This window comes from Rhinolophus hipposideros (assembly GCF_964194185.1).
Source record: "Rhinolophus hipposideros genome assembly, chromosome: 3".
Taxonomy (NCBI): Eukaryota; Metazoa; Chordata; class Mammalia; order Chiroptera; family Rhinolophidae; genus Rhinolophus; species Rhinolophus hipposideros.
The window spans coordinates 101,502,748-101,529,221 of record NC_138049.1 but is presented as its reverse complement, the minus strand read 5'-3'; the positions used below and the strand labels follow the sequence as shown (position 1 = coordinate 101,529,221).

General features: G+C 49.2%; 1 protein-coding gene across 3 annotated transcripts in view; it reads left to right on the top strand.

Annotated features, from left to right (window-relative positions):
• CMTR1 (cap methyltransferase 1) overlaps nt 1-26,273 on the top strand; it is a 46,094-nt gene extending 19,821 nt beyond the window's left edge. For 2 of the 3 annotated variants that reach the window (XM_081044974.1, XM_081044975.1), the window contains 16 exons: nt 3,415-3,613; nt 5,145-5,263; nt 7,538-7,634; nt 7,965-8,097; nt 8,778-8,957; nt 14,528-14,584; nt 15,303-15,360; nt 15,859-15,927; nt 16,920-17,051; nt 17,954-18,076; nt 18,733-18,824; nt 19,625-19,693; nt 22,447-22,494; nt 23,256-23,368; nt 23,974-24,082; nt 24,832-26,273. In XM_081044974.1, coding sequence (XP_080901100.1) covers nt 3,415-3,613; nt 5,145-5,263; nt 7,538-7,634; nt 7,965-8,097; nt 8,778-8,957; nt 14,528-14,584; nt 15,303-15,360; nt 15,859-15,927; nt 16,920-17,051; nt 17,954-18,076; nt 18,733-18,824; nt 19,625-19,693; nt 22,447-22,494; nt 23,256-23,368; nt 23,974-24,082; nt 24,832-24,964 — 1,731 coding nt within the window. In that variant the 3' untranslated portion in view covers nt 24,965-26,273. Of the gene's footprint in view, nt 1-3,414; nt 3,614-5,144; nt 5,264-7,537; nt 7,635-7,964; nt 8,098-8,777; nt 8,958-14,527; nt 14,585-15,302; nt 15,361-15,858; nt 15,928-16,919; nt 17,052-17,953; nt 18,077-18,732; nt 19,419-19,624; nt 19,694-22,446; nt 22,495-23,255; nt 23,369-23,973; nt 24,083-24,831 lie in introns of all 3 variants that reach the window. The other variant, XR_013993130.1, reaches the window with a different exon arrangement.
• Nucleotides 26,274-26,474: the final 201 nt, after the last annotated feature.

Below are 26,474 nucleotides of genomic sequence, written 5' to 3'. Positions count from 1 at the left end.
AGCTGATGGGAAGTCACAGCGTCATTTTGGGCTTTTGAATGAAAACGCCTCTAGCAGCTAGTATCTGGTTGTTGTCTTTTGCTGTCAGGAAAATGAAGTAGGCACCAGGGTCGTGCCATTCGGTTCCAGGGTGGAGATGTTAGTTACACAGGAAAAGGCGGCCGTGTTTGTAACGCTTCAGGCAGCGTCCTGACCTGAATTGATTGTTAGTGGCCATGGAGAATTGCCCTTTCAGAGATGTTTCTCTCCACTCCACTATTAAATGTGATTTCTCTCCAGCCCCTAGTATTTTCTTCTCCCTTGTGCCCTAAGGATCACAGTGACAGCCAAACCAGCAGGCTTGGTGTGTTTTTCAGGTGAGCAGAGATGCTCTAGAGCAGTTCCCAGGAGAGATGGGAGTAGCTGGAGTCCAGGCACACACCCCGTTTGCTTGGGTTGCGGTGGCTCTTGGATCAGGCAAATCATAAAATAGCGTGGAGAACCTGAAACTTGGGGAGGTGTGGAGAGGTTGGAGGTGGAAAGTGGGGGACAATTGAAGTTCTTTTCCCCATGTGTTTCTGATTCTGCAGGTTGTGGTGAAAGGAGAGAAGAGACAAGGGTAGGGAAATAAAGAAATTGTAAACAAGAATTGCAAGAGACAAGGGAAAGAAGAGAATTTAGATTCTTTGGGTATATGGAAGTATATCATAAACCAGAACATTATACGAGGGATTTGTGTGCCTGGGGATATTGTTGAGGTAAGAAAACATTGTTTTGAAGTGTAACAGGAGACAAAAACTGAGTGTAGATCTTGTAAGTTTCAGTGCTGTCTTAGTGGAGATTAGACAGCGTTTACAAAGCGCTCACTGAGGGTGAAGTACTGCGCTAGGCACTGGAAAGAGAAAAAGATGGAAAAGGATAAGAGCTGACTCCAAGATAGCTGATTTAGTGAGTATAATGTCTTACTGTTTGTTTAGTATTTTACAGTGTATAAAGGTTTTTGACACATGGTGATTTACTTAATCCTACAACAGTCTGGAGAAATAACCTACATTAATCCCAGGTTACAGTTGCGGAAGCTGGAGCTTAAAGATATCAATTGTGTGCTTGCCCTTGATTGCACAACCAGTAGGTAGCAGAAGTGAGAACCCCAGCTGTCCTTTCTAGAAGAAGACCTTCTGGCAGTGGCCTGTGAAGGGCCACATGCCTTGAAATCACAAAATGAGATCATATTTATGCCCTCTTTTTGTAGGTGAGAGGCTTTCATTGATTCATTCCTCTTCCTTGCACTGTCTTTCTTTGGGCCAGCGGCTCACCCAGAGAATCTGGAGTCTGGGGCTGGGGCACAGCCCACAGTGAGGAATGTGGTTTTCCCTCTTTCCAGCGCGTCCAGGCCTTAAACTTGTGACACCTGCCTCATTACCGCTGGGCTGTCTGGAAAGTGCTACATGTTCTTGGCAAATGCCATTAGGTTCTTTTTTGGTGTACAAATGAATATAATGAAAAAATATGAACAATTGATGGCTCAGGAACAGGGGAAAGGGAGAAAGAACTGATCTATCCAAGCTGAAGTCACTTTTTCCAGAAACTTTTTCACTGTTTTGATCAGGCTAGACAGCTGTCATCAAAGGCAAGGCCCTTGTCACTTAGAAAGTGACCGGATTGTGAACATCAATATTTCTATTTCTTTCTTAGAACTGTTACCCCTAAAGCTTTCTGTAGCAGTTACAGAACTCTGGACAAGCACTCAGCCATGCCAGCGTGCAGAGAGGGAAGTCTGAGCTGCCTAACCCCCTTCCTCCCTTCCTGCTGGATATTCATCAGGGTCCCCTGCAGTCACCCACTCTAGAGCTCAGCCTCTTGCTGCCACCCTCTCTGCTGTGGAGGGCCGGGACAAGTAGAATTCAGCATCAAGGGCCTAGGTGTGTAAAAGGGAAGGGTAGACACACAATATAGGTCAGTGCTGCATTCAGCATAAATTTTAGTTTAAGAGTTAAAGGTACAGAAGTGGCTAAAACTATAATCTAATAAGAATTCAAATGATTATTGTAACATAGTTATTCCTGAGGTGGGGGCGGTCGCTCGGAGGGCTGCCTGGAAGCTGTACACCAGTGTGTTTTTTTCCTCTCGGCCTTGTCAGTTCCCAGCTAGCAGAGGGGCAAAGGCAAGAGAAGGGAATGCAAATGGGGAGGAGATGAAGTGCATTGTGGTACCTGGGACTGGATCCTGGAACAGAACAAGGACTCTAGTGAAGTCTGCATCCAGTCTGGAGTTCAGTTAATAGTAGTGTACCAGTGTTGGTTTCTTATTTTGACAAGTGGCAGTCTAAGATGTTAGCAGAACTGGAAACTGGGTGAAGGGTGTTTGAGAACTCTCTCTTTGCAGCTCTGTATATCTAAAATTATTTCAAAAAAACACGTTAATTGAAAAAAGGGAGGGGGAGCCGGCCCAGTGGGTCAGGTGGTTGGAGCGCCGTGCTCCTAACGCCGAGGTCGCCGGTTCGATTCCCACATGGGCCGGTGAGCTGCTCCCTCTACAGCTAAGATTGTGAACAATGGCTCTCCCTGGAGCTGGGCTGCTGTGAGCAGCCAGAGGTTGGTGTGAGTGGGCTGCTATGTGCTGCCATGGGTTACCATGTGCTTCCAGGAGCGGCCGGTGGCCAGCGTGAGTGGCTGGCAGCCAGCGAGAGCTGCTGTGAGCTGCTGTGAGCGACTGGCGGACAACTGGTGACCGATTGCCCCATGGGGGTGCGGGGAGCGCAAGGCTCATAATACCAGCATGGGTCAGGGAGCTGTGTCCTACACAACTAGACTGAGAAACAACGGCTGGAACCGGAGTGGGGGGGAGGCGGAAGAAGGGGGGGAAAGGGGGATGGGGAGAACCTAGGAGGAAGGAGAGAAGGGAAGCAGAGGCTATAGTCTGGAAAGGTAGGCTCTGTGACTGGGAAGGTGTGATGTTAGAGCCCCCCAGGCTTTGGTTGGACAGGAAGCCCTGAGACTGGTGAGTGGGCTGACTGGATTCTGATTTAGCTTTCTGGCAGACTGTCTGGGTACAGGTAACTTTGTGTCTCTCTTTCCCTATCTGTAATGTGGGGGGTACAGCATCTATTCTGCTCAGTAGGACTCTTGTAAGGCAGGATATGGTCAAAAAAGATATTGAGGAATAAAAACCGCACACTCAGGTTCCCATTAAGACATTTTGATCAGGAATCTGAGTTAGGCCTGGTAGTGCCAAAGGCATTGGGTATTTTGAGGCGGGCATGGCAACTCCAGAGGGTGACAATCACAGAGAATCCATTTCCTACGTGGTGTGTCCCCGGTGGGAACTCTGCATTGTGCTTGCTGAAAGGCTATGTTACTTCCCCTACCTTCTCCTTCCTGCTCCTCACTGAGCCATCTTTTCTGTCTTCCCCCCTGTCTTCCACTTACCTTGCAGAAACCACTGGTAAAGGACCGGGAAGCTGAGCTTCTATACTTTGCAGACGTCTGCGCCGGCCCGGGGGGCTTCTCGGAGTATGTGCTCTGGAGGAAGAAGTGGCACGCGAAGGGCTTTGGAATGACTCTGAAGGGCCCTAATGACTTTAAGCTGGAGGATTTCTACTCAGCCTCCAGTGAACTCTTTGAACCCTACTATGGTAAGGACACCGAGGAGAGTACGAGGGGCTCTGAGGGACAGTCCGTGGGGAATTTGGGTCAGAAGCAGCTGTTACTCACTTGCTATGTTTCCTTTCCCCGGTCTCTTAGCCTGGGGTTCCCAGTCCATGTCATGAAGGTCTCATTTCTCTCTAGACTGTCCCTTTTTACCCCCAGCCTGTGGGATACAGTTAAACCCTTCACTAGGCAAACTCTTATCCAAGCCATATTACCATATTTTGCCATGTATAATGTGTACTTTTTTGCCCAAAATTGTGACGGAAAAATAATGCGCATTATACAAGGGTAGCACTAATTCCGTATTTATATAAATATTTTTAATTCTTTTATTTATGCTTATGAGTTAAAAGTGTAACTCTAGAAGTCAATAATGATATCCATATGCAAAATAATACCCTGGAATGGGATCATCGATTTTGTTGAACTTATGAACTTGCACTGACGAAGAGTTCTTGGCCTTCTATGATGCGTAAGTATCATAAATTTGTTACTGGTACGTAAAATTTCTTGTACCTTGTATCTGTTCTTGTGTTTTATAATTATAGTGGTACCTTGGTTTTCAAATGTAATCCGTTACGGCAGACCGTTCCAGTTCTGAAATGTTAGAAAACCGAGGCATGATTTCCCCTTAGAAAGTAATGCAAAATGGATTAATCCATTCCAGACCTTTAAAATCAACCCCTAAAACTGCAAATTTAGCATGAATTTTACTATCTAATGTTACCATAGATCCATTAAATTTATGGTGTTCGTAAACCGAAATGTTCGTCAACCGAGATGTTCAAAAACTGAGGTACCACTGTATTTGTTACATAAAATTTCTTGTACCACAATATGTTAAAAAATAAATGCTAAAACTTCTTTATACTACAAAAAACAAGTACCTAAATGTAAACAAATAAAAATTTGAATTAAAAAATTAAAACTAAAGATTTTTTTTCTCTGAAAGTTTGGGCCAAAAATGTGGTGCGCATCATACATGGCAAAATATGGTAACTCCTCCTTTCTTCTCTCCTGGTGACAGGAGATAATGAAACTACCTGATCTCTGGCTGAGACCTGGCAGGGTTGTTAACATACAAAAACCCCATCTCCAGACCATGTGTGGGACCGTGTGGGGTGCAGAATGTACCCGTAACACAGCTCAGCTGCCCCACAGCAGTCCCCTGCACTCTGTCTTGGTAATTGTGATTTGGCAGCAAATCCCAAGTCCTTTCTTAACAGTCCTTATTAAAAAGTCAATGTTGGTTCCAAAATGTAAGTGCTTTCAACACAACTTTGGTCTTAAAGACGAGCACCTTGTGGTTCAGTTGATGGCCTTTGGCTGGTCAACTCCTCTGCTCTCTGCTTTGTGATAGCAGGGTCCCATGTTTGCCTCCTGGCCCATCACTGCAGTGAGTTTCTCCTCCCGGGGGCTTTTCTCCTGGGCCTTCGGACCCAGTGGGTGCCTGTGTTCACAGCTCCTGGGGGGCACAGAGCAGAGGAGCTAAATGTGAGTTTTGTGTCGCGCTAGGCGAGGGCGGGATCGACGGAGATGGAGACATCACCCGCCCAGAAAACATCACTGCTTTTCGGAATTTTGTCCTGGACAACACAGATCGTAAGGGAGTCCACTTTCTGATGGCTGACGGGGTAGGTGATCTGCTCTTCACAGGGTGATGCTTTGGGGATTTATCACGTTAGAGGCTGGAGACTTGTTTTTGTTTCGTGTGATTTGGTTCTTTAGCTAGCTCACTATTCAGGTAGTAGGGGATGTATGATGGATGTTTTTATTCTTTTGTACGTATTTTCAGTGATCGCTTTGTCAAGGCAGTGATGATGTGGACACCTTTGCTTGGCGCAGGTGGCGCTTCTCGGCTCACTTCTTCAAAGGGTCTCAGTTGGTGTGAGACACAGTGAGAGAGGAGCGTGGCTAAGATGAACTAGGCAAAACTAACCGGGAAGAACGTTTCCCTATTTGTCACCTGGATTCTGCTGCTGGCAGAGGCTGTCTGCACATGGCCACTCCTAAGCTTCTGGGTGGGCTGACAGGTGACCACATAACCGAAGGCAGCAGCTCGGGGGGAACCCCCCAGGAGGCTCTGTTGTGCTGAGCTAAAATCAGTATTCAAGGAGCCTTGTTCCTTGGGCAGCTGCTTGAGGCACAGAGGGGCCCACTGCAGCTTTCTCACCCGGTAATCTGACGTGTCGGACAGTCTTAGACTAGCGGAGGGACAGGGAACATGGCAGTTGCTCCAGAGTCACATGGCTAGAGGTGAGAAAAGCCTCTGGAGCTCTTCGGGTGGCCCTTCAGGCAGTAGAGTATGGAAAGGTGAAGGAATGTGCAGCATTGCGCACAGCAGGGCACAGCAGATAGACGCGCTGGGTGGTGGTGGGAGTGGGGGCTGCTCCGGCTGAGTGGGGGTGAGGGTCTCATAGTGCTTGGGAGGCCGCTGGTGCAGGGTGGCAACCAGAGTGGCAAACTCAAGGATTGTGTTCCTGCTTGGGCAGAAACCTTCTGCTCTTTTTTTGGTTGAACCTATAAACAGGCATGCATTTTGAGAAACACCTGTAACCTGGAAGACATTGCTAAACATTATTGAGTCATTTAGCTGTTACCTTCATAGGACTGAGTCAGGGAGACCTGGCCTGGTTGGGGCCAGCTTAACGGAGGCCAGCCTCATTTACTAATTATTGTGATAAAAAATACATCACCTAAAATGTACCATCTCAACCACTTTTTTTATCTTTTTTTTAACATTTTATTGGGGATGGGGAACAGGACTTCATTGGGGAACAGTGTGTACTTCCGGGACTTTTTTCCAAGTCAAGTTGTTGTCCTTTCGATCTTAGTTGTGGAGGGCACAGCTCAGCTCCAGGTCCACTTGCCGTCTTCTAGTTGCCGTCTTCTAGTTGCAGGGGGCACAGCCCACCATCCCTTGGGGGAGTCAAACCGGCAACCTTGTGGTTGAGAGCCCACTGGCCCATGTGGGACTCGAACTGGCAGCCTTTGGAGTTAAGAGCATAGAGCTCTAACTGCCTTAGCCACCCGGCCGGCCCTCAACCACTTTTAAGTGTGCAGTTGAGTAGTGTTAAATATATTCACCTTGCCATGAAACAAATCTTAAGAACTTTTTTCACTTTGCAAAGTTGAAATTCTGTGCCCCTTGAACAGTAACTTGCCTCCCTCTTCCCCCCACCCTCCTTTGCTTCCCTGTGAGCTTGGCTCCCTGCCCCCTGCTGGCATCTCCCAGGGAAGGAGACCACTCCAGGAATAGCTACTACAGCCTTTCAACAAACATTCCGGCCAGAGACTCTGCCAGATAGAGGGAGAGACTCCGTGGTCTTGGGCCAGGAAAGTGGGTTTTGTGAGTACGTCCTGGTCAGCAGGGGAAAGAGAGATCACTGACCATCAGAGTTGTGCTCGCTTTCTCCTGTGTCCAAACTGGGCCTGTGCAGCAGCCAGCACAGCGGCTGAGGGAGCCCACGCAGAGCAGTCACGCTACACGTACTCCCTGGGGTTCGTCAGACTCACCAGGGCATCCGTTTCCTGTCTTGTCGTGGGCCTGTGACGAGCCAGTGTTTTGCCTCTGTTCTGCTCACTTTTCCCTTGGATTCCCATGTGAGTGTTATAATTTTCCGGACCATTTCCTTGGACAAGCAGACCTGGTTCCATCCCCTGGGGGTGACAGAGCTGGAAAACGGCACTGGTCCGGTAGTCATGCCTTGGTCCTGGTGCTGGCTTCACCCATAACGGGCCCCGTGACCATGCCAAGACAATTCAGAGGCTGCGCCGTACCTTTATCAGTCAGGCGGTGGAGAGCAGTGAAAGCACTTCAGGAAATCTCAGTAAAGATAAGGTAGGGATGCTCTTTTCAGTCTTCATCGCTGCTCTTTCCCATTCTGATCCTTGTGCTCCCATTTCAGGGTTTCTCCGTGGAGGGGCAAGAGAACCTGCAGGAGATCCTCAGCAAGCAGCTCCTGCTCTGTCAGTTCCTCATGGCGCTGTCGGTTGTCCGGACAGGTGACCCATCCTCAGCCGTCTCCCCACCCACGACCCACTTAGAGGCCCTGTTGGACAAGAACATGTACAAGGAAGGGTTGACATGGAAGTTAAAAAAAAAAAAAATCTGCCTATATCAGATGACAGTGGCTGAATGAGGAGTTTGAGGAAGAAAGTGCTGTAGAATCCCAAAAGTCCCCTTTAAAGCCAAGTCTCCCCTTAAATTGCCTCTGACTTTTAGGGGACCCAAGTTCTGGGCCCTGACTGGTCATATTTACTCCCTGACACTGCCTTACCCACCTCTTGGACTAGAGCCCACTGACGGCTCTTGGTGTGTTCTCTCTAACCCAGGCGGCCACTTCCTCTGCAAAACCTTTGACCTGTTCACACCGTTCAGCGTGGGGCTCATCTACCTGCTGTACTGCTGCTTTGAACGAGTCTGTCTCTTTAAGCCGATTACCAGCCGACCTGCCAACTCAGAGAGGTGAGGTTTTCCTCTCCATTGTCACCAGACTAGTTGGCTAAACGGCAGAACACAAATCCTGGTGCAGCTTTCTGCTCAAGCTGCAGTAAGAACCTGGACTTTAAAGAAGTGGTTAGCGCCATGAGGAGGCGGGGGTTCATGTCTTACTGGTTCTGTGATAGGCCAGGTCAGCCTCTGCCTCCGTCTCCACGGGCCTGTTCACCACTCTCATGGAGGAGATCCTTGACTTGACCCGGAGAGAGAAGGTGACCAATAGAAGGGCTATCTGGAGGGACATGGATCGGGGCAGGGCCAGGGGGCTACCTGGCAGGACACAACGTCCGGGCACAGTGCGAGGGAAGATGTGGCCAATCCACACTGCTGGGTGGCTTGTTAAAACCCGACTTCTGGGCCCCATCTCTGGAGAGTGTGATTGATGCCTCTATAACTTACCAGACCCCCGGGGGATGGTGATGCCTCTAGACTGGCACAGGGCAGGGGGAGCTACTGCCCTAGAGAGTAGGAATACAGCCCAATGTGAGAAGGAAGGATTTGAGGTAAATGTTTGCAGCACAGAGTTTGTGCTGTGTTTTGCACATACACTTAAGGCTCCTGAGCTGCGTGACCCAGCAAGGGGCTTGGGGAGGAGGCCTGGTGGCGGGGAAGCCCTGCTCAGTGGAGTGACGGGCTTTCTCCTGCAGGTATGTGGTGTGCAAGGGCCTGAAGGTGGGCATAGACGACGTGCGGGATTACCTCTTCTCAGTCAATATTAAGCTCAACCAGCTGCGGAACTCTGATTCCGATGTCAACCTTGTGGTCCCCTTGAAGGTGATCAAGGAAGACCAGGAATTTACTGACTACATGATACGGTCCAATGAGAGGTGAGCAAACCAGGTGTTTTTTGCTGGCTCCACTAGGGTATCTGGGAAGCCAGAGAACGAAGGACTGAATGACTGGCTTTTGGTCAACCCTGGAAAATGGGTAACTGGGATTGGTCTGCTCGTTCCAGGGCTCCCTGGGACTTAGAGTACCTTGGGGACCCTCATCCTACTCCCACACCCTGTGACAAGGGTGATCGGTGGGAGCCTTGTTCTGCGTCCCTGGTGGCAGAAGTAATTTCCCTTTAATTGCTTCTGTTTGTAAAAGGCCATCATGGTTGTTGCCTTGTAAAGCTGCGGTTTGGAGGCAGGAGATGGCTGGAAAGCAAATATGTGACATGCTTTGGAAGTTTCTGGTACCAAAGCTTTTGCCAGTTTATGAGTTCCCCAGATGGGTGATCTGAATGCTGTTCTTTTTTTTTTTTTTAACCTTTAATTGTTTTCCTCTTCCCTGTTAGTGGTAATAATTTAAAGTTGTGACAGTTGGCTCAGTTTTCTAAGTGGGCAACCATTAGATAAAAGTTTTTTGTGGTAGGTTGGAGAGTTGTATAGTAACAATGAATCAGAAGAAGTGCTATCTTAAGGGTCCAAACAGGTGTTGAAAAGGTCATTTTATCCATTCATCTGTCAATAGACATTTATAAGTTGTTTCCACATCTTGGCTACTGTGAATAGCTGCGGTGAACATGGGGATGCTGACACCTTTCCGAGATCCTGGTTTCAGTTCTTTTGGACAAACACCCAGAAGTGGAATTGCTGGTCATGATGGTAGCTGTTTTTTCATTGCCTCGTTGCTCTGACCAGTTCCTCCAGTGTGATGCTGAATTGAAGTGATGAAAGCAGACATCCTTCCTCGTTCTTGATTTTAAGTGTAAAATGTTTAACCGTTAAGTATGATGTTAAGGGTAGCTTTTTTGTAGATGTCTTTTATCAGATGTCTTTTCTTCTGTTCCTAGTTTGCTGAGAGTTTTTATCATAAATGGATGTTTAATTTTGTCAAACACTTTTTCTGTATCTATAGAAATTATTTTTCTTCTTTATTCCATTTATAGTGAATTACATTGATGATTTTCAAATGGTAAACAGATCTTGCATTTTTGTATGAACTCCAGTCAGTCGTGAGTTACTACTCATATATTGCTATATTTGATTTACTAATATTTTATTAACGATTTTTGTGTCTATGTTCATAGGGATATTAGTCACTGAATCTGTGTTCTTTTGAAGTCCTTATCTGGTTTAAATATACATATTTTTAAATGCTATAAATTTCCCTTTATAATCCCTGTGTACAAATATATTAAAAGAAAAAAGGGTCCAAAATCAAAAAAACTAGAAAAAGAGAAAATTAAGCCCAAAGGAGAACAACCAAGATTACTCTGCCCAGCAAAGCTATCATTTAGAATCGAAGGACAGATAAAGAGCTTTCCAGACAAGAAAAAGCTAAAGGAGTTCATCACCACCAAAGTATAGTTACAAGGAATCTTAGAAGGACTTCTTTAAGATGAAAAAAAAAAAAGATCAAAAATATGAATAATAAAATGGCAATAACTACATGTCTATCAACAATTACTTTCAATGTAAATGGATTAAATGCTCCAATCAAAAGATAGTGTGGCTGAATGGATAAGAAAACAAGACCCTTACATATGCTGCCTACAAGAGACTCACTTCAGATTGAAAGAAAAGGGATGGGAAAAAGATATTTCATGAAAATGGAAAAAACAAACAAAAAATCTGAGTAGTAGTACTCATATCAGATAAAATAGACTTTAAAACAAAGGCTATAAACGAGACAAAGAAGGACCCAGTAATCCCATTCTGGGTATTTATCCAAATAAACACAGAACTCTACTTCAAGGGGACATGTGCATCTATATGTTCACTGCAGCATTGTTTACAATGGCCAAGATGTGGAGGCTGCCTGGGTGTCCGTCTATGGAAGAATGGATAAAGAGGAGGTGGTACATATATACAGTGGATATTGCTCAGCCATGGAAGGGAATGGGTTCTTGCCATCTGCGGCAGCATGGATGGACCTGGAAGGTATTGTGTTGAGTGGAGTATGTCAGACAGAGAAAGACAGATGTAGTGTGATTTCACTTATGTGTGGACTCTTAAGAACAAAAGTAATAAACAAAACAGAAACAAACTCATAGATACAGAGAACATTTTGATGGTTGCCAGATGGGAGGGGGGATTAAGGGGGTGAAAAAGGAGAACTGATTAAGAAGCAAATTGGTTGTTACAAAGTAGTCATGGGTGTGTAGAGTATAGCATAAGGAATATAGTCAATTATATTGTAATAGCTATGGTGTTATATGGCTACTAGATTTATCAGGGTGTTAGATGGGAAGTGGGCTGGGGGGCAGGGTGAAAAAGGTGAAGGGATTAAGAAGTACAAATTGGTAGTTACAAAATAGTCTTGGGGATGTGAAGTAAAGCTTGGGGAATATAGTCAGTAGTATGGTAATAAGTATGTATAGTGCCAGGTGGGTACGAGACTAGTCAGGGGAATCACTTCTTAAATTATATAAATGTCTAACCATATGCTGTACACCTGAAATATAAAATAATACTGAATGTCAGCTGTAACTGAAAAATTAAAAATGGGGGGGAACGGTGAAGGGGAATGAGAGGTTCAAATTTGCAGGTATAAAACAAATAAATCTTGGGCATGTAATATACAGCATAGGAAATATAGTCAATAATATTGTGATAGTGTTGTACACTGTCAGATGGTTGCTAGACATGTAAGAAATAATAATTTCCTTTTATTTTTTAAATTTAATTACAAATACTATAATTTTTAAATTTTATTTAATTACTTACAGCATATATAATATATAAATTTATATATGTATATATAGTAAATTTATGTATATGTGTAAATACATAAATAGATAAATAAATAAATTTTTCTTTGGGGATAGCTGTAGCTGAATCTCCCACATTTTGATGTTACCGTTTTTTATTACTATAAAGTTCAAAGTATTTTTAAAATTTCCCTTATGATTTGTTTTGACTCATGGATTATGTAGATGTGTGATATTTAATATCCAGCTATTTTTGGCTTTCCAAGATACCTATTAGATTTGTCCCACTATACTCAGAATATGCTCTGTGTGATTTTCATCCTTTGAAATTTATTGAGGCTTTTTTTTTTTTTTATGGCCCATCATATTATCCATCTTGGTAAATATTCCAGCTGCTGTTATTGGGTATAGTGTTCTATAAATGTTGAGTTGGTTCATAGTCTTTTTTCAGATCTTCTATATCTTGACTGGTATTTTGGCTACTTATTCTGTCACCTGCTAAAAGGGGGCTATTAAAGTCTTCAGTTATGATTGTTCAATTATGATTTGTCTATTTCTTTAGTTTTGTTAGTTTTTACTTCATATATTTGGGATCTGTGTTAGTAGGTATATGCACATTTAAGACTTTGCCTTCTTAATGAGTTGACCTCTTGTCATTGTGAAATATCCTCTTTATGTCTAGTATGTTCTTTGTCTTGAAGTCTACTTTGTCTGATAGTAATATAGCAACATCAGCTTTCTTTTGCTTTTTACATGGTTTGTCTTTTTATGCCCTTTTATTTTCAATGTGTCTTTGTATTTGTAAGTAACATATGGTTGGGTCTTACATTTTTATCCAGTGTGACAGTCTCTGCCTTTTAATTGGTGTGTTTAGTACATTTATGTGGACTGTAATTGTTGATATGTTTGGGTTTAAACCTTTTGTCTTGGTTGTTTGATTTCTGTTGGCCCTGTCTGCTATTTGTTTCTCTGTTCCTTCTTTCCTTCCTTTTTTAGTGGGGGGTGAATTCAGTATTTTTTAGTAGTATTTCCTTTTATCTCCTTGGATTTTTTTAATGTCCTTTGTGTTATGTTGTGTTGTTTTAGTTGTTACTCTAGAGATTACAATATGCATCTTTAATTTATCATATTTTACCTTCAGAGTTATTCCTCTTCATGAACAATGTAACGACCTTAACACAGTAAGCATGCATTTACAGTCCTCCTTCCTTTTTGTTCTTTTATAGAAAACCATATTATACATTGCAATTATTTTTATTTCAAACAGAGATTTAAAGACACACACACCTATATATGTACATCTAATTTTTTTTAATGGTTCCTTGATATTTACTGACATATTTAGCCATTCTGGTGTTCTTCATTCTTTCCTTCAGAACCATGTATCTATTTGGAATCATTTCCTTTCACCCTAAAGAATTTCTTTTGGCCTATTTTTGTAGTTCAAGTCTGCTGCAGCCTAATTCCTTCGGCTTTTGGCTTTTGAAAATGTATTTATTTCTCTTTCACTTTTGTAGGATATTTTCACTGGATATAGATTTTGAGGTTGACAATGTTTTTCTTTCAGCACTTTAAAGATATTGTTCTCTGCTTTCCTTGTTTTCTAATAAGAAGTCAGCCATTGTTCTTACCATTATTTCCCTGTATGTCCTGTGTTCTTTCTCCTCTGATTGCATTCATGATTTTCTCTTTGCCTTTTGTTTTCAGCGTGTTGTCCATGAGTTGTCTATTTATGGTTTTCTTTGTATGGACTCTGCTTGGGGTTCTCTGATCTTGGATCTGTGAATTGATTTCATCCATCATTTTAGGGAAATTCTTAGCTATTGTCAGTATTTTTGTCCTATTCTTTCTTTCCTCTGCTTCCGAGATTCCAATTATATTTATGTTAAACTGCTTGTTATTGTCCCACAGAGCTCAAGTGCTCTGTTATGATTTTCACTTTTTTCTCTAGGTTTTAGTTTGAGTTTCTGTTGGCCTGTCTGTCCTCAAGCTCACAGATTTTTTCCTCTATTGTCTGTTGATAAGCCCATCAAAATAATTTTTTATCTCTAATACCATATTTTTCAGTTTTATAATTTTTATTTGCTTTTAAAAATATGGTTTCTATATCTCTGCTGATATTCTCCATCTTTTTATGCATGTTATACAACTTTTCCACTAGATCCTTTAATATGTTTTTCAATTATTTTAAAGGCTCTGTCTGATAATTCCAACATTTGGACCATCTCTGGTCTTGTTCTATTGGACTAGTTTATTGGACTTTGCTGTCTCTTTTGTCAATAGGTCACATTTTCCTGCTTTATCACATGTCTCATATTTTTTATTCAATGCAGACATTGTATGTAAAAGAACAGTGGAGACTAGAGTAGAGAGGATGGCTGTTAGTGTAGGTGAATTGAGTAAGTTTGTCTGTAGTTGAACTGGGTCTGGGTTTTGTTGTTGCTCTATTTAGAATCAGTTTACCACTGTTTTCACATTTTTAAGGATGGGATCAGAACCTTCCTTTTAGCAGGACTTGGGATTTGAGTGTCTGAAGGGTTTGACTCAGTTTTTCTGCTTTACCTTCGGCTTTCAGCAGGCCCATGTAACTACACATTGGGGTGTGGTCGAGGGGGTTCTCTGTCAACTGTCCAGCCCCTCCCCCAAATATACATGGTCGCTGCTCCAGCTAAACTTCTCTGTCCTGATGTCTTTTAGCTGTCTGTTTTGGTAATCCTTCTGAGATAAATCTTTTTTTTCCTTTTTTCTTTCTTCTAGCCACTGTAGTCTGCAGATCAAAGCTCTGGCCAAAATCCATGCTTTTGTTCAAGACACGTGAGTGTTCCCCACTTTCCAGAATTTACCTATTTCAAGGGAAGATTTTTCTGTTTTATTTCATTTCAACAAACATTTTAAAACACCTACTCTTTTATCTCACACTCTGCTGTGGTCTGTGAAGGGTGCCAGAGAAGCAGATGGCATCCACCTTGCCCCTAAAGACTTTACATTGTCTTTGGGAAGATAAGAGGAACCGGGAAAAAGGATACAGGAAAAATTATTAACAGTGCATCAGAGGGTGTAGAATGCATAATGTTCAGGGGACACAGAGTAAAGAGTGATGGATAGAGGAAAGGTAGGACTGGTTAGGGGAAATCTGTGGTAGGGGCGAGCATAAGCTAGCTCAGCTTTCTGAGGCAATGTGATGTCTGTCAGGGTGGACGTAATGTGGCCTGTACCAGCAGAGGAAGAGCCAGAACGTACCTGTGGGTAATGGGAAGAAGGGGGTGTGGGAAGGGAACCCTGTCATCAAGGTGGTTGGTCAGGAGGGGAGTCTCCTCCCTTTACTTTGTGGTGGGAAGGGGAGGTCATCCCGTCTTCAAGAGGCAGAGCTGTGTGACTGTGATAAGCGCTCCGGCCTAATGGCAACATGGCCTCCGTGTGCGCACACATTTCATTCACACGGGCTTCCGCTCGGGGGTTCTGAGAGCCGCACAGGAGGCACACTCCTTGTCCTTCATAGAGGTTTCAATCACTTGTCTCTTCCTTTTCCCAGGACCCTGAGTGAGCCTCGGCAGGCAGAGATCCGGAAAGAGTGCCTCCGTCTTTGGGGGGTGAGCGTCTCCCCAGCCCGTTGTTTATCTCAGGCAGGACAACCATCAAGGAGAATGGGATTGCCTCCCAACCCCCACCCCTTAAGGTCTCCTGCCCCATGGACATGGCTGCCTCCCCTCCCAGCAGTCCAGAGCCGAGCATCTCGGCATCGTTGGCTGCTGCCTCCCCGGCCCTTGCACTGCCAGTTTGGCCCCGCCTCTGGGTCATAAAGGGCAGGGTGATGGGTGAACAGGCCTTATTTTGCTGCTGGTGGCCCTGTGTGGCAGCGCTGACCACAGAGAGCCCCAGAGAAAGGGAAGTGGCATTTGGAGCGCGTTCCCACAAGGCCTGAAAGGGAGCGGTGACTGGGTTACCCACCTCCTTCGCCCTCTGTCTGGACTCCTGTGTTACATGCTGTTTCCTCTTCCCCGGTCTGAACCTATCCCCTCGCCTACATAGATTCAAACGGCTTGGTCACAAGTGCATTTGACAGTCAAAGCTCTTTGCTGTCTCTTCAGATCCCAGACCAGGCTCGAGTTGCTCCTTCTTCCTCAGACCCGAAATCTAAGTTCTTTGAGCTGATCCAGGTAAGTTTGGTATCTGGGGAAAATAAAAAGTTAGAGAGGCCTAACTCTAAGTGTGGAAGGTGTCACTGAAACCCCAGCGGCCTGGCCTCCCGAGGGCTTGTGAAGGTACCACCCTGGCTCCGCGGGGCTGGCTGAGGCCACCACAGGTGGGAGCCGCTGGTGTAGGGCTGTGTTCCCTGAGGGTCCATCGGGCTGCCTGAACGTTCTGGTCCTGATGGGCCACCCTGATGGGCCACCCGTAGTGGTGCTGAGTATCACCCCCAGCGAGTGTAGTGTCCTGTGGGATTTGCCTGCAGGGGAGACGTGAAGTGTGGGATGATCTTAGGCAGGGGAGCTGGGCAGAGGGCCGGGGGGCTGCCAGGAGAGCCCCGCCACGGGGCGCTGGCCTAACCTTGGCTCCCTGTCCTGTTCTGGTGAGGCGGTCCTTGGAATTCTTCTGCCCTGTTTTTTCCTACCACCTGACTTCTAGTTTTTCCCGGGGCTTCATTTAAATTGGCCCAGATCGTGGGTCACTGCGTTGGTTTTGTGGGGCCAGGGACTGGAGAGTGAGGTTGAAGATGACCTCAAAAGATTAGCATGTGTACATTTTTCTGAATGGGGTGGAGAGATCACTTAACTGCTCTCACACCAACTGCTGGTGAGTCCTTGCGTTCTGTGTTATCGAAGGGGTGGCTTTTATATTCCGGTGACATTTTCTTACAGGTCTGGTAAATCGATCTGTACTTGGGGACTTGGTGCTGTTTCCTTTCTCAGCCTCTCCTAATAGGTCCTAAAGGAACACTGCAGGCAGATGGAATTAGATCCCAGTCAGTGCATGGTTAAGGAGAGCAGGGGTGCGGGGGGGGGGGGGGCGGGGGGCGCGGAGGATGTTTCAGAGATGGAGTGCTTCCTGCCCCTGCCTCTCCCAGCCGGCCCCACCCCCACATAGGCACATACTGAGCTCCCGTCCCTTCCCCCAACCCAGCCGTGTTTTCTCTGACCCGGGACTGCAGGGCACTGAGATTGACATCTTCAGCTATAAGCCCACACTGCTCACCTCTAAAACCCTGGAGAAGATCCGCCCCGTGCTTGACTACCGCTGCATGGTGTCTGGCAGCGAGCAGAAGTTCCTCATTGGTCTGGGGGTAAGTCTGCACTGGCTTCCTGCCCAGGTGGGGTGTTGGAAGCTTGCCCTCTGTCTTTGGAATCTGGACAGCTGCCTGTCACTCAGTGCGTGTCCTCTTAGCACCAAGAAACTGGGGCGTTGACCCCAGGATAGGTATTTTTGCAACTTCACTTACTTTCTTCCTCTGAGTTAGCCAGTTGTCATTCATTCATTCTTTCTTTCATTTATGTATATATTTGCTTATCTCTGCATTGCTAAAGGGAACATTGCCTCTTGTGATACGGAGCTTCCCCCAGGCTAGTAGGATGGTCAGCAGGCTAATCAGGCTTGAGCCCATGCAGCCGTTCCTTTGTAACACCACCACCACCCCATGTCATCCCTTCTTGCAAAGATACGACCTTTCCTTTCTCGGGGCCCTTGGACTCTAAAATGGGGTGAGGGAAAGCCTTGGCAGTTCTGTGTGTTACTTAATTGGGTAAACTCATTGCCCTTTCTTTCCACTCTGATTTGTCTTTCTATATAATTTTATCTCTTCTTCCTTCCTTCTTTTCTGTGTGTCTACTCACATTTCTCTTTTTACTTTTTCTCTCCCGGTCTGCTCTCTGGACCCTTAAGCAGACCCACCTCAGACATATGCACCAAGCTAAATCTTTCCTGAGGGCCACTAATCATGGACTTAGGGCTTTGGAATGGTGCCCGGGCTGTGTCCCCACCTCGGGCACTGAGCCGGGTCTCTCCGGTGGAGGACAGCACTGTCATTTTCACTGAAGTAGAACCAACTCATCTCTCCCAGACATTGTCTTCTGACATTTCCCAGCCCTGTCAGCTGGGGGCTGCCAACTTGAAGCCCTTTTAAGATCTGAGCCTCTCGCCCTTCAATCTCCATGCCTGCCTGAGCCAGGCCTTTCTCTCTGCCCGTAGAAGTCCCAGATCTACACCTGGGATGGCCGCCCGTCAGACCGCTGGGTCAAGCTGGACCTGAAGACAGAGCTACCCCGGGACACTCTGCTCTCTGTGGAGATCGTCCATGAGCTGAAAGGGGAGGTCAGAGGAGGTTCTGCTCGTGTGTCCTGGCCCTGCCAGCTAGGAAACGGGGGCACAGCTGAGCTTGGCCCTTCACCCCCAAGTGAACTGGGTTACATAGTATATGGTGCCTGACAGGGCCCACGGCCAGGGGAAGGCTTTGTAATTATTCCTTCTCCTTGAGCAGTTGTCTAAGCCATGGTATGTTTAGGTAGGAAACCCCAGTCCCCATGTGTGAAAGAGGACAGGACACATCTGTCAGCTCTGCTGGTGGGCCTACTGGGTAGTTTTTAGCTGCTGATTTAATTTTTGACCAGGGATCCCTTGGGAAAGAAGCAACTTGTTGTTCCCATGAGCTTTGAGTGTCACAGCCATACTGATAATGTAGAACCGTCACTGGGAACAGTTGGCAGGAGTGAGACTCCAGGCCCTTGCTGGGAGCACCAGGGGTTTGAAGTGTAAGGAGGCTTATCACCCAAAGCCTCAGATCTCTGTCTGCTCACAAGCCTGGGCCAGTCCGGTGCTAAGAATCAGCTGGGAGGGAGGCATAAGAAATATCCTGTGTTTAGAGCCTTTCCCTTCTCCCGCTGTAGGTAGAATGAGGCCAGAGTGCCACAGTGGGCAGAGGGGCCCCAGGCCAATGCCTGGCAGGGTGGGCAGTGTACTTGTCCTTCTAGGGGAAGGCCCAGCGGAAGATCAGTGCGATCCACATCCTGGATGTCCTCGTGCTGAATGGCAGCGACGTGCGGGAGCAGCACTTTAACCAGCGGTCTGCCTGGGCCCTGGGGAGGGCGGGCAGGGAGGGCCAGGCAGCTCTATGGCAGCAGCCTGAGGGTGGGCCCGCACCCAGGCCTTCTCTGCTTAAGGACATCTTTACAGTTTCCCCTCTTCCAGCCATGGGCTGGTTCCAAGGTCGGGAGAGAAGTGAGCGTGGCACTCCAGAGTTTGCTAGGGCTTGGGCTTGGTGGGCACGTACCAGCACACTCCCACCGTGCCACAGTTGTTCAGGTCAGAGGTGATGTCTGGGTTAAGGCTGAGCAAGAGGGGAGAAGGAGGGTCTTCTCTGAAGAACATATCTCATCCCATTTAAGTCAGTTCATCTGGATCCCACAACCCCACAGAGGCATTTTTGTTGGTGGGTGGGTGCCTCGTTGTTAAGGGAGTAGGGGGACCAAAAGGAGGGAGGGACAGGTTGCACCACCACGGCGCTGACGTCACTCTCGGCTTATCCGAGTGGCTGGACTGTGGTGTGCGGTTCGGGGGATGGAGCAGACACAACCAAGATGATATGGAAGTGCAGTGGAGCTGCCTGAGCTCAGCTGAAGGCTCACGTCAGGAACAGCCAGCTGTAGCAAAACTAGAGGTCAGAGTCCAGACGGAGAGGGCACGCATGAAGACGTCAGTGGACAGCGGCAGTGGGGCCCTCCTGGGGGCATGAGTCTGCCTCTTGGAGCAGTTTTGCTTTGGGTTCAGGAATGTTCTCCCACTGACGCTGTGGAAATGCCCGGGGCCAAGAATGCTGGTGGAGGGGCCCTGCTTGTGTCTGAGAGACCTCTGTTTGGATTGTAGAATTCAGCTTGCGGAGAAATTTGTGAAAGCTGTTTCCAAGCCTAGTCGGCCGGACATGAATCCCATCAGGTGAGCGTATCATTTCTTCCTCCCAAGTCCCCCTCCCCTGCTGCTGCTTTCTGGCCAATGCCTGCTTTCCTTCCCGACCTGTGAGGGATGGGGGAGGGCTCAGTGGAGGGAACCAGGCAAGGATGGTGCTAGAAATAAGACTGCCCTTGGTGAGTGATTTGTTTGGGGGTGATAGGTCGGTGGCTCCTTCACCCCAGACTCACCCCCATCCCGCCTGTCCCAGTGGGCCAGCCTTCCCAGGAGAGTCATTCCTAGGGGTTAAGGTGTCCTCATTTAGGATGCACCTGGCACACAGGCACCTTTGTGAGTCACACAGGCACACTTGAGTATCATTAGCATATCACCTGGCCTTTTCATTTTTTTCAGGTGAGTAAAGGGTGCTGAGGGAATGGGAGTTTTGAACATGAAAAAGAGAATGGTTTGAGGGAGTGGGATCCTTGGTGCTTGGGAAGAAGGCCAGGGTTTGCTGCCATGTTAGGCTGTGTGAACGTTCCAGGCCCCTGAGGGAGGAGAGGAGGATGAGAACAGTGAGGGAACAGACAGATGGAGAATGGACGTGCCAGGAGAAGCAAGGTCTGAGGTTGTTACCTCTGGAGCTTCATATGACTACAGACGGAGGGTCTATGCTTTATTAAAATAATTTTTATTATTTTTAACATAAATTTACTTAAAATTAAATCCAGTACTGAGAATGCACTTTATAGATGGCTTCTGAAATTCAAAAAGCAGTTTCTTCCTGCACTTGAAAATGTCCCATGTGCCTGGTCACGACAGGCAGCTCCCAGGCACCCTCCCTCCGTTGCCTGTGGTCCGTTTGCTGGGTCTCTGGGGACCTTCCCCAGTAGCAGTTCCCAAGGCGCATTCAAGGGCCCCGAGAGGTAAGGCGCTGAGCATCAGTCAGGAGCCATGCCCTCTGTGGTAACAGGCCTCTGAGGACTACTCGGAAGTAACTGGCACAGGAAGGCCTCAATCCATGTAGTCACACGTGGGCAAGAGTTCGGACGTTGGGTACAGTGTGACGAACTGGGGTGGGAATGCTGGCAGAGACATATTTGTCTGCCAGGCCTTCCTCTCCCTCCTGTCTTCCATGCCAGCCCTTCTCTCCCTCCTGTCTTCCATGCCAGCCCTTCTCTCCCTCCTGTCTTCCATGCCAGCCCTTCTCTCCCTCCTGTCTTCCATGCCAGCCCTTCCTCTCTCCTTCCTGTCTTCCATGCCAGGCCTTTTTCTCCCTCCTGTCTTCCATGCCAGCCCTTCTCTCCCTCCTGTCTTCCATGCCAGCCCTTCTCTCCCTCCTGTCTTCCATGCCAGCCCTTCCTCTCCCTCCTGTCTTCCATGCCAGGCCTTCCTCTCCCTCCTGTCTTCCATGCCAGCCCTTCCTCTCTCCTTCCTGTCTTCCATGCCAGGCCTTTTTCTCTCTCCTGTCTTCCATGCCAGCCCTTCCTCTCTCCTTCCTGTCTTCCATGCCAGCCCTTCCTGTCCCTCCTGTCTTCCATGCCAGCCCTTCTCTCCCTCCTGTCTTCCATGCCAGCCCTTCCTCTCTCCTTCCTGTCTTCCATGCCAGCCCTTCCTCTCTCCTTCCTGTCTTCCATGCCAGCCCTTCCTCTCTCCTTCCTGTCTTCCATGCCAGCCCTTCCTGTCCCTCCTGTCTTCCATGCCAGCCCTTCTCTCCCTCCTGTCTTCCATGCCAGGCCTTCCTCTCTCCTTCCTGTCTTCCATGCCAGCCCTTCCTCTCTCCTTCCTGTCTTCCATGCCAGCCCTTCCTCTCTCCTTCCTGTCTTCCATGCCAGCCCTTCCTCTCTCCTTCCTGTCTTCCATGCCAGCCCTTCCTCTCCCTCCTGTCTTCCATGCCAGCCCTTCCTCTCCTTCCTGTCTTCCATGCCAGGCCTTCCTCTCCCTCCTGTCTTCCATGCCAGCCCTTCCTCTCTCCTTCCTGTCTTCCATGCCAGCCCTTCCTCTCTCCTTCCTGTCTTCCATGCCAGCCCTTCCTCTCTCCTTCCTGTCTTCCATGCCAGCCCTTCCTCTCTCCTTCCTGTCTTCCATGCCAGCCCTTCCTCTCTCCTTCCTGTCTTCCATGCCAGCCCTTCCTCTCTCCTTCCTGTCTTCCATGCCAGCCCTTCCTCTCTCCTTCCTGTCTTCCATGCCAGCCCTTCCTGTCCCTCCTGTCTTCCATGCCAGCCCTTCTCTCCCTCCTGTCTTCCATGCCAGGCCTTCCTCTCTCCTTCCTGTCTTCCATGCCAGCCCTTCCTCTCTCCTTCCTGTCTTCCATGCCAGCCCTTCCTCTCTCCTTCCTGTCTTCCATGCCAGCCCTTCCTCTCTCCTTCCTGTCTTCCATGCCAGCCCTTCCTCTCCCTCCTGTCTTCCATGCCAGGCCTTCCTCTCCCTCCTGTCTTCCATGCCAGCCCTTCCTCTCCCTCCTGTCTTCCATGCCAGGCCTTCCTCTCCTTCCTGTCTTCCATGCCAGCCCCTTCTCTCTCCCTCCTGTCTTCCATGCCAGCCCTTCTCTCCCTCCTGTCTTCCGTAACAATAGTTGGACTCTCCATTTGCCCTGGAGCAGGCCCGAGGGGTGCTTGGTAGCTCTGAAACCTAGAGCTTGTCTCTGTAGGACAGCAGTGCGACAGGCTTGGGGTCCACATTCTTGGAGGGTTGGGTGGTGCAGGGGCCTGAGGCTGAGGGCAAGGGGAGGCACAGCTCCTGCCTCCCAGCTGCTCCCCGCCCCCAGGAAGCTTGTCCTCTCTCCCCCTCCCTACCTGCAGGGTGAAGGAGGTGTACAGGCTGGAAGAGATGGAGAAGATTTTTGTCAGGTGAGTGTTCAGGATTGGAGGAGTCGGGCGGGGGGTGGGAGTACGGCTGTGTCCAGGATTCATTCTGGTTTTATGTGTAGAGGTGGTTTGGGTGGGTGGGGAGCTGGACCACAGGCCCCGTCTACCCCCCACCTGCCTTGCCTCGGCGCAGCGTGGCTGCACTGCAGCCGAGAGCCCCCCGGCTGAGAGCTGATTCAGCACCCTGTCAGGAGGGGAGCAGGCGGGTATGTGTCGGGCAGAAATATGGGCTCATTGATGCTGTAATAGTTACGATTGTCCCTGTGAGGGGCCGAGTAGCAAGCTGCTTGAAACACTATAAATCCCAGCTCCTGGTGCTGACACAGAGAATGAGCCTGGAAAGGTACAGGGGGCATAACTGCTTCCTTACTTTCTTAGTGGTGTTGGGGTGCTCAGATCTGCGGGTCTCACCCTGGGTGCGCCCCCACTGTGGCATTGAGTCTCTGTGCTCTTGTGTTAACTCTTTACTGGCCAGCGATGCTGTGGCCGCCGTGGTCTCAGATCCACCCTTACTGACGCTCCCCAAACAACAGTATGTCGGGGGCATGTCACTCCCCTGCCTCATGACTCTGGGAGTTCTGAAGCCAGCACGGCACCAGCCACTTGCAGCGTGGCCTGAAGCAGCTCACTCATGTCTGCCTCAGTTTCTTATGTCGAACCGAGATAAAATACTGTGGTTGGTGTGATTTTGGTTCTCATGCACACTCCCACTTCCTGTCTGCACGCCTGCTCGGGGACATCAGGTTAGAAATGAAGATCATCAAGGGCTCCAGTGGCACCCCGAAGCTCAGCTACACAGGGCGGGACGACCGGCACTTCGTGCCCACTGGCCTCTACATCGTCAGGACAGTGAATGGTGGGTGCTGAGTGTCTCCGCCCTGTCCTCGTCCCCCCCCCCCCACTCAGGGTGATTGGCCCAGACGCCGCCTGAGCCAGAGCTAAGGGGTCCCTACTAAGGTGGGGAGCAGCCTGGTTGGCATTTCTTTGAGGTGTTATGGTGGGGAGGGATTGTGTTCCCTGAGCCTCTTCTCTTCAGTGTTTCCTGGGGGTTGGGCTGGAGCTGGCGAGAGAGGACCCCAACTTGTACACGCACGATGGTGTCCTCATGGCAGGAAGAGGGCCTTCAGTGGGTAGCAGCAGGTCCAGTTCAGGCGTGGCCATTTGCTTCCCCTGTAGAAACCCTTCTCTTCAGTGCCTTCTGGTTAACAGTCCTGCTCTCTCTGCCAGGGTCCCAGCGCCATTGCCCTGGTGGCAGTCAGCAGGACTGGGAGGGTTGTTGAGAAGTAATTAGCTTAGTCACCGTCCTGGAGCCCCCTGGGCTGGTGATGAGGGCTGTGCTCTGCCTGCACGTGGGTGGAAAGGGGAATGGAAGGACAGGATTGGAGGAAGCCCCGTCCCACCCGCCCTGACCTGTCCCCTGTGGGCCTTCTGTCCTTTCTGGGCTTCTCTTCCTCCTGTCAGAGCCGTGGACTATGGGATTCAGCAAAAGCTTCAAGAGGAAGTTCTTCTATAACAAGAAGACCAAGACCTCCACCTTTGACCTTCCTGCAGACTCCATTGCCCCGTTTCAGTGAGTAGCCCTCCTCCGGGCCTGCCTGCCCCTCCGCAGTGCCAGCATGCTAGCCAGCCCTCTGGGGCACAGCCCAGGTCCTCAGTCTGATTGCTGCCCACACAGGGGCTCCCCTGAGGAAGGGCCAGGCTCCTCCCCACAAGGGTGGCCCCCCCTCCTGGGTAATGAGCCCCGTGATAGAAGAGCTGCCAGGAGCTGCTGTGAAGGTTGGGGGGCCTGGGTGCAAAGGGCCCCACGTAGGCAGGGCGTCTGCCCCACTGAGCAGCCACTGTTGACATGACTTTGTGACACTGGCCTGGGGGGGGAGTGTGCTGAGGGCACACAGCCCTGCCCCTGGGTCTCACCGTCCCAACTGTCCCGTGGTAGGACCCAGTGTCCATTTGCCAAATTGTTGGTCATAGGTTCCAACAGCTACCAGCAGCCCCAATATGCCCATAATTAGCCATTGACACTAGTTTCTGTCACCATACTAACATTGTTCTACTAGAACAGCACAGATGAATCAGGAATATAAGTAATTGTAGAAATCCAGTTAGATGCAATTAGCAGCAGCAGGGCTTTGTTGGGAAAAGCTGGTTCTGGAAGGCAGCGGGGAGCTGGGGCCTCCTGGGGTTTTGGCTGCCTGAGGAAGACTCTCAAGTGGATCCCTGATTCTTAAGAACACGCATCCCCTAAGCACAGTTGTCAGTGGTGGGGTGGTGATCTCTTGGTCCTGCATGCAGCCCTCTGACCTCCTTTCTCTTCCCCAGTATCTGCTACTATAGCCGTCTCTTCTGGGAGTGGGGGGATGGCATCCGTGTGCATGACTCCCAGAAGCCCCAGGACCCGGACAAGCTGTCTAAGGAGGAAGTCCTGTCCTTCATCCAGACACACAGCGCCTGAGGGCCTGGGATGCCCACTCCTGCTGAACGCCTGGGGCCACATTCCTGGTTCCTTCCCCTCTCAGAAAGGGACAGGGGCACAGCCGCTGCAGCCTGGCCATGAGGGGTGGGTGGTCTCTCCATCTCCCCTGCAGAGCTCAGTTGGGGCCTTCAGAGGACACTCACGTTCCTTCTGGGACACCTTTTAGACTTCCCTCCTTGGAGACCGGCCCGGGAACTGCCTCCCCGCCAGGACTCAGCCTGGAGGGTGCTGCTCCCGCGGCGGGTTTGGGGTCAGGCCCAGGGCACGTAGGGCCGGTGGAGGACATGTCCGAGAGCAGCAGGGCTCAGGCCTGCCGCTCTCCTGTATCGGGTAGACTCACTTTTCTGAGTTCGTGCACTGCCCTGAGGGTGGCCACACCCCTGCGTTCCCCAACTTTTTACTAGGCCAACTCGAGTGGGGGAAGGCCCCCTGTCGTGAGCTGGCCAGGAGCAGCTGCTGTACAAATCAAGGCTTTCTCTCTTTGAACTTGTTGTTTTGATGCCAAGTTGGAGACTTTGTCTCCTCCCCCCACCCTGTCCTGGTCTTCTCTGGAGCTCTTCTCAGCCTGGACCTCTGACAGTCCCGCGGGCCGGGAAGGGAGGTATGTGGGCCCCACGTCCCTGACACACCAGGATGCAGGTGGCACTGTCTTTGGTAGTGGACGGGACTGCCTCCCGGGCCCCACCCCCGTTGACCGGACCTTGGGCAGCTCTAGAAGGGGAGGAAGCCCCCTTGGAGACCTGCCCTTTTTGTATGCCCCAGCAGCAGTGGCCCCACTGCAACAGAAGGGACCTCCAGGGCTTGTTTTACCTAGCCCTCTGGCAATCATGGCACCCCTGTGTGCCACAGCCACCTTGCCACCCTTCCCCCACTCCGTTTTTCTTCCCCAGTAGATGGTACAGTCAGTCACTTTTGTCATTTTGTGGTCACTCCATTTCCTCTATCTTGGTGGAAGCGGAAGAGGGGAAGCTGGGCAGTAGCTTTGGGTGGGGGAGGGCACCTGTGGTTGTTCTTGATGGGAAATACCTCTGAGATGCTTATACAGGCTCCCTAGGGCCCCATCCCAGTGCTAGACTGGTTTCCATGGCGATAGGGCACAGCGGCTTCCTGTGAGGTTGGAATTGACTCCACCTGGGGGGGGGTATCTCCAGCCAGCATCCAGTCCTCCCCCGCCTCCCCGGGGTGGCAGCAGCACCACTGAAATGCTGTATTTCCACCCAGTTCTGGGTATATCAGTGTGTCTTGCAGAATCTTGGATCATTAAAGATAAACATATTTTTAATGCCTGTGTGGCTGTCCTGGGGCTGCTACTGGTTGTCCTCCGTGCCGTGTGGTCTGGGACTGGCTTAGATGAAACAGCTTGGGCGGAAGGTGAAGGGGAGGAGCCTGTGCTTGGAAGAAGAGGGGAGAAGAAGAGGGTTTGTTTAATTAGAGCCTGTCCAAGCTCAGAGCTCCCAGCGCTACATGCTGCCAGAGAGGGGGCTCCTGT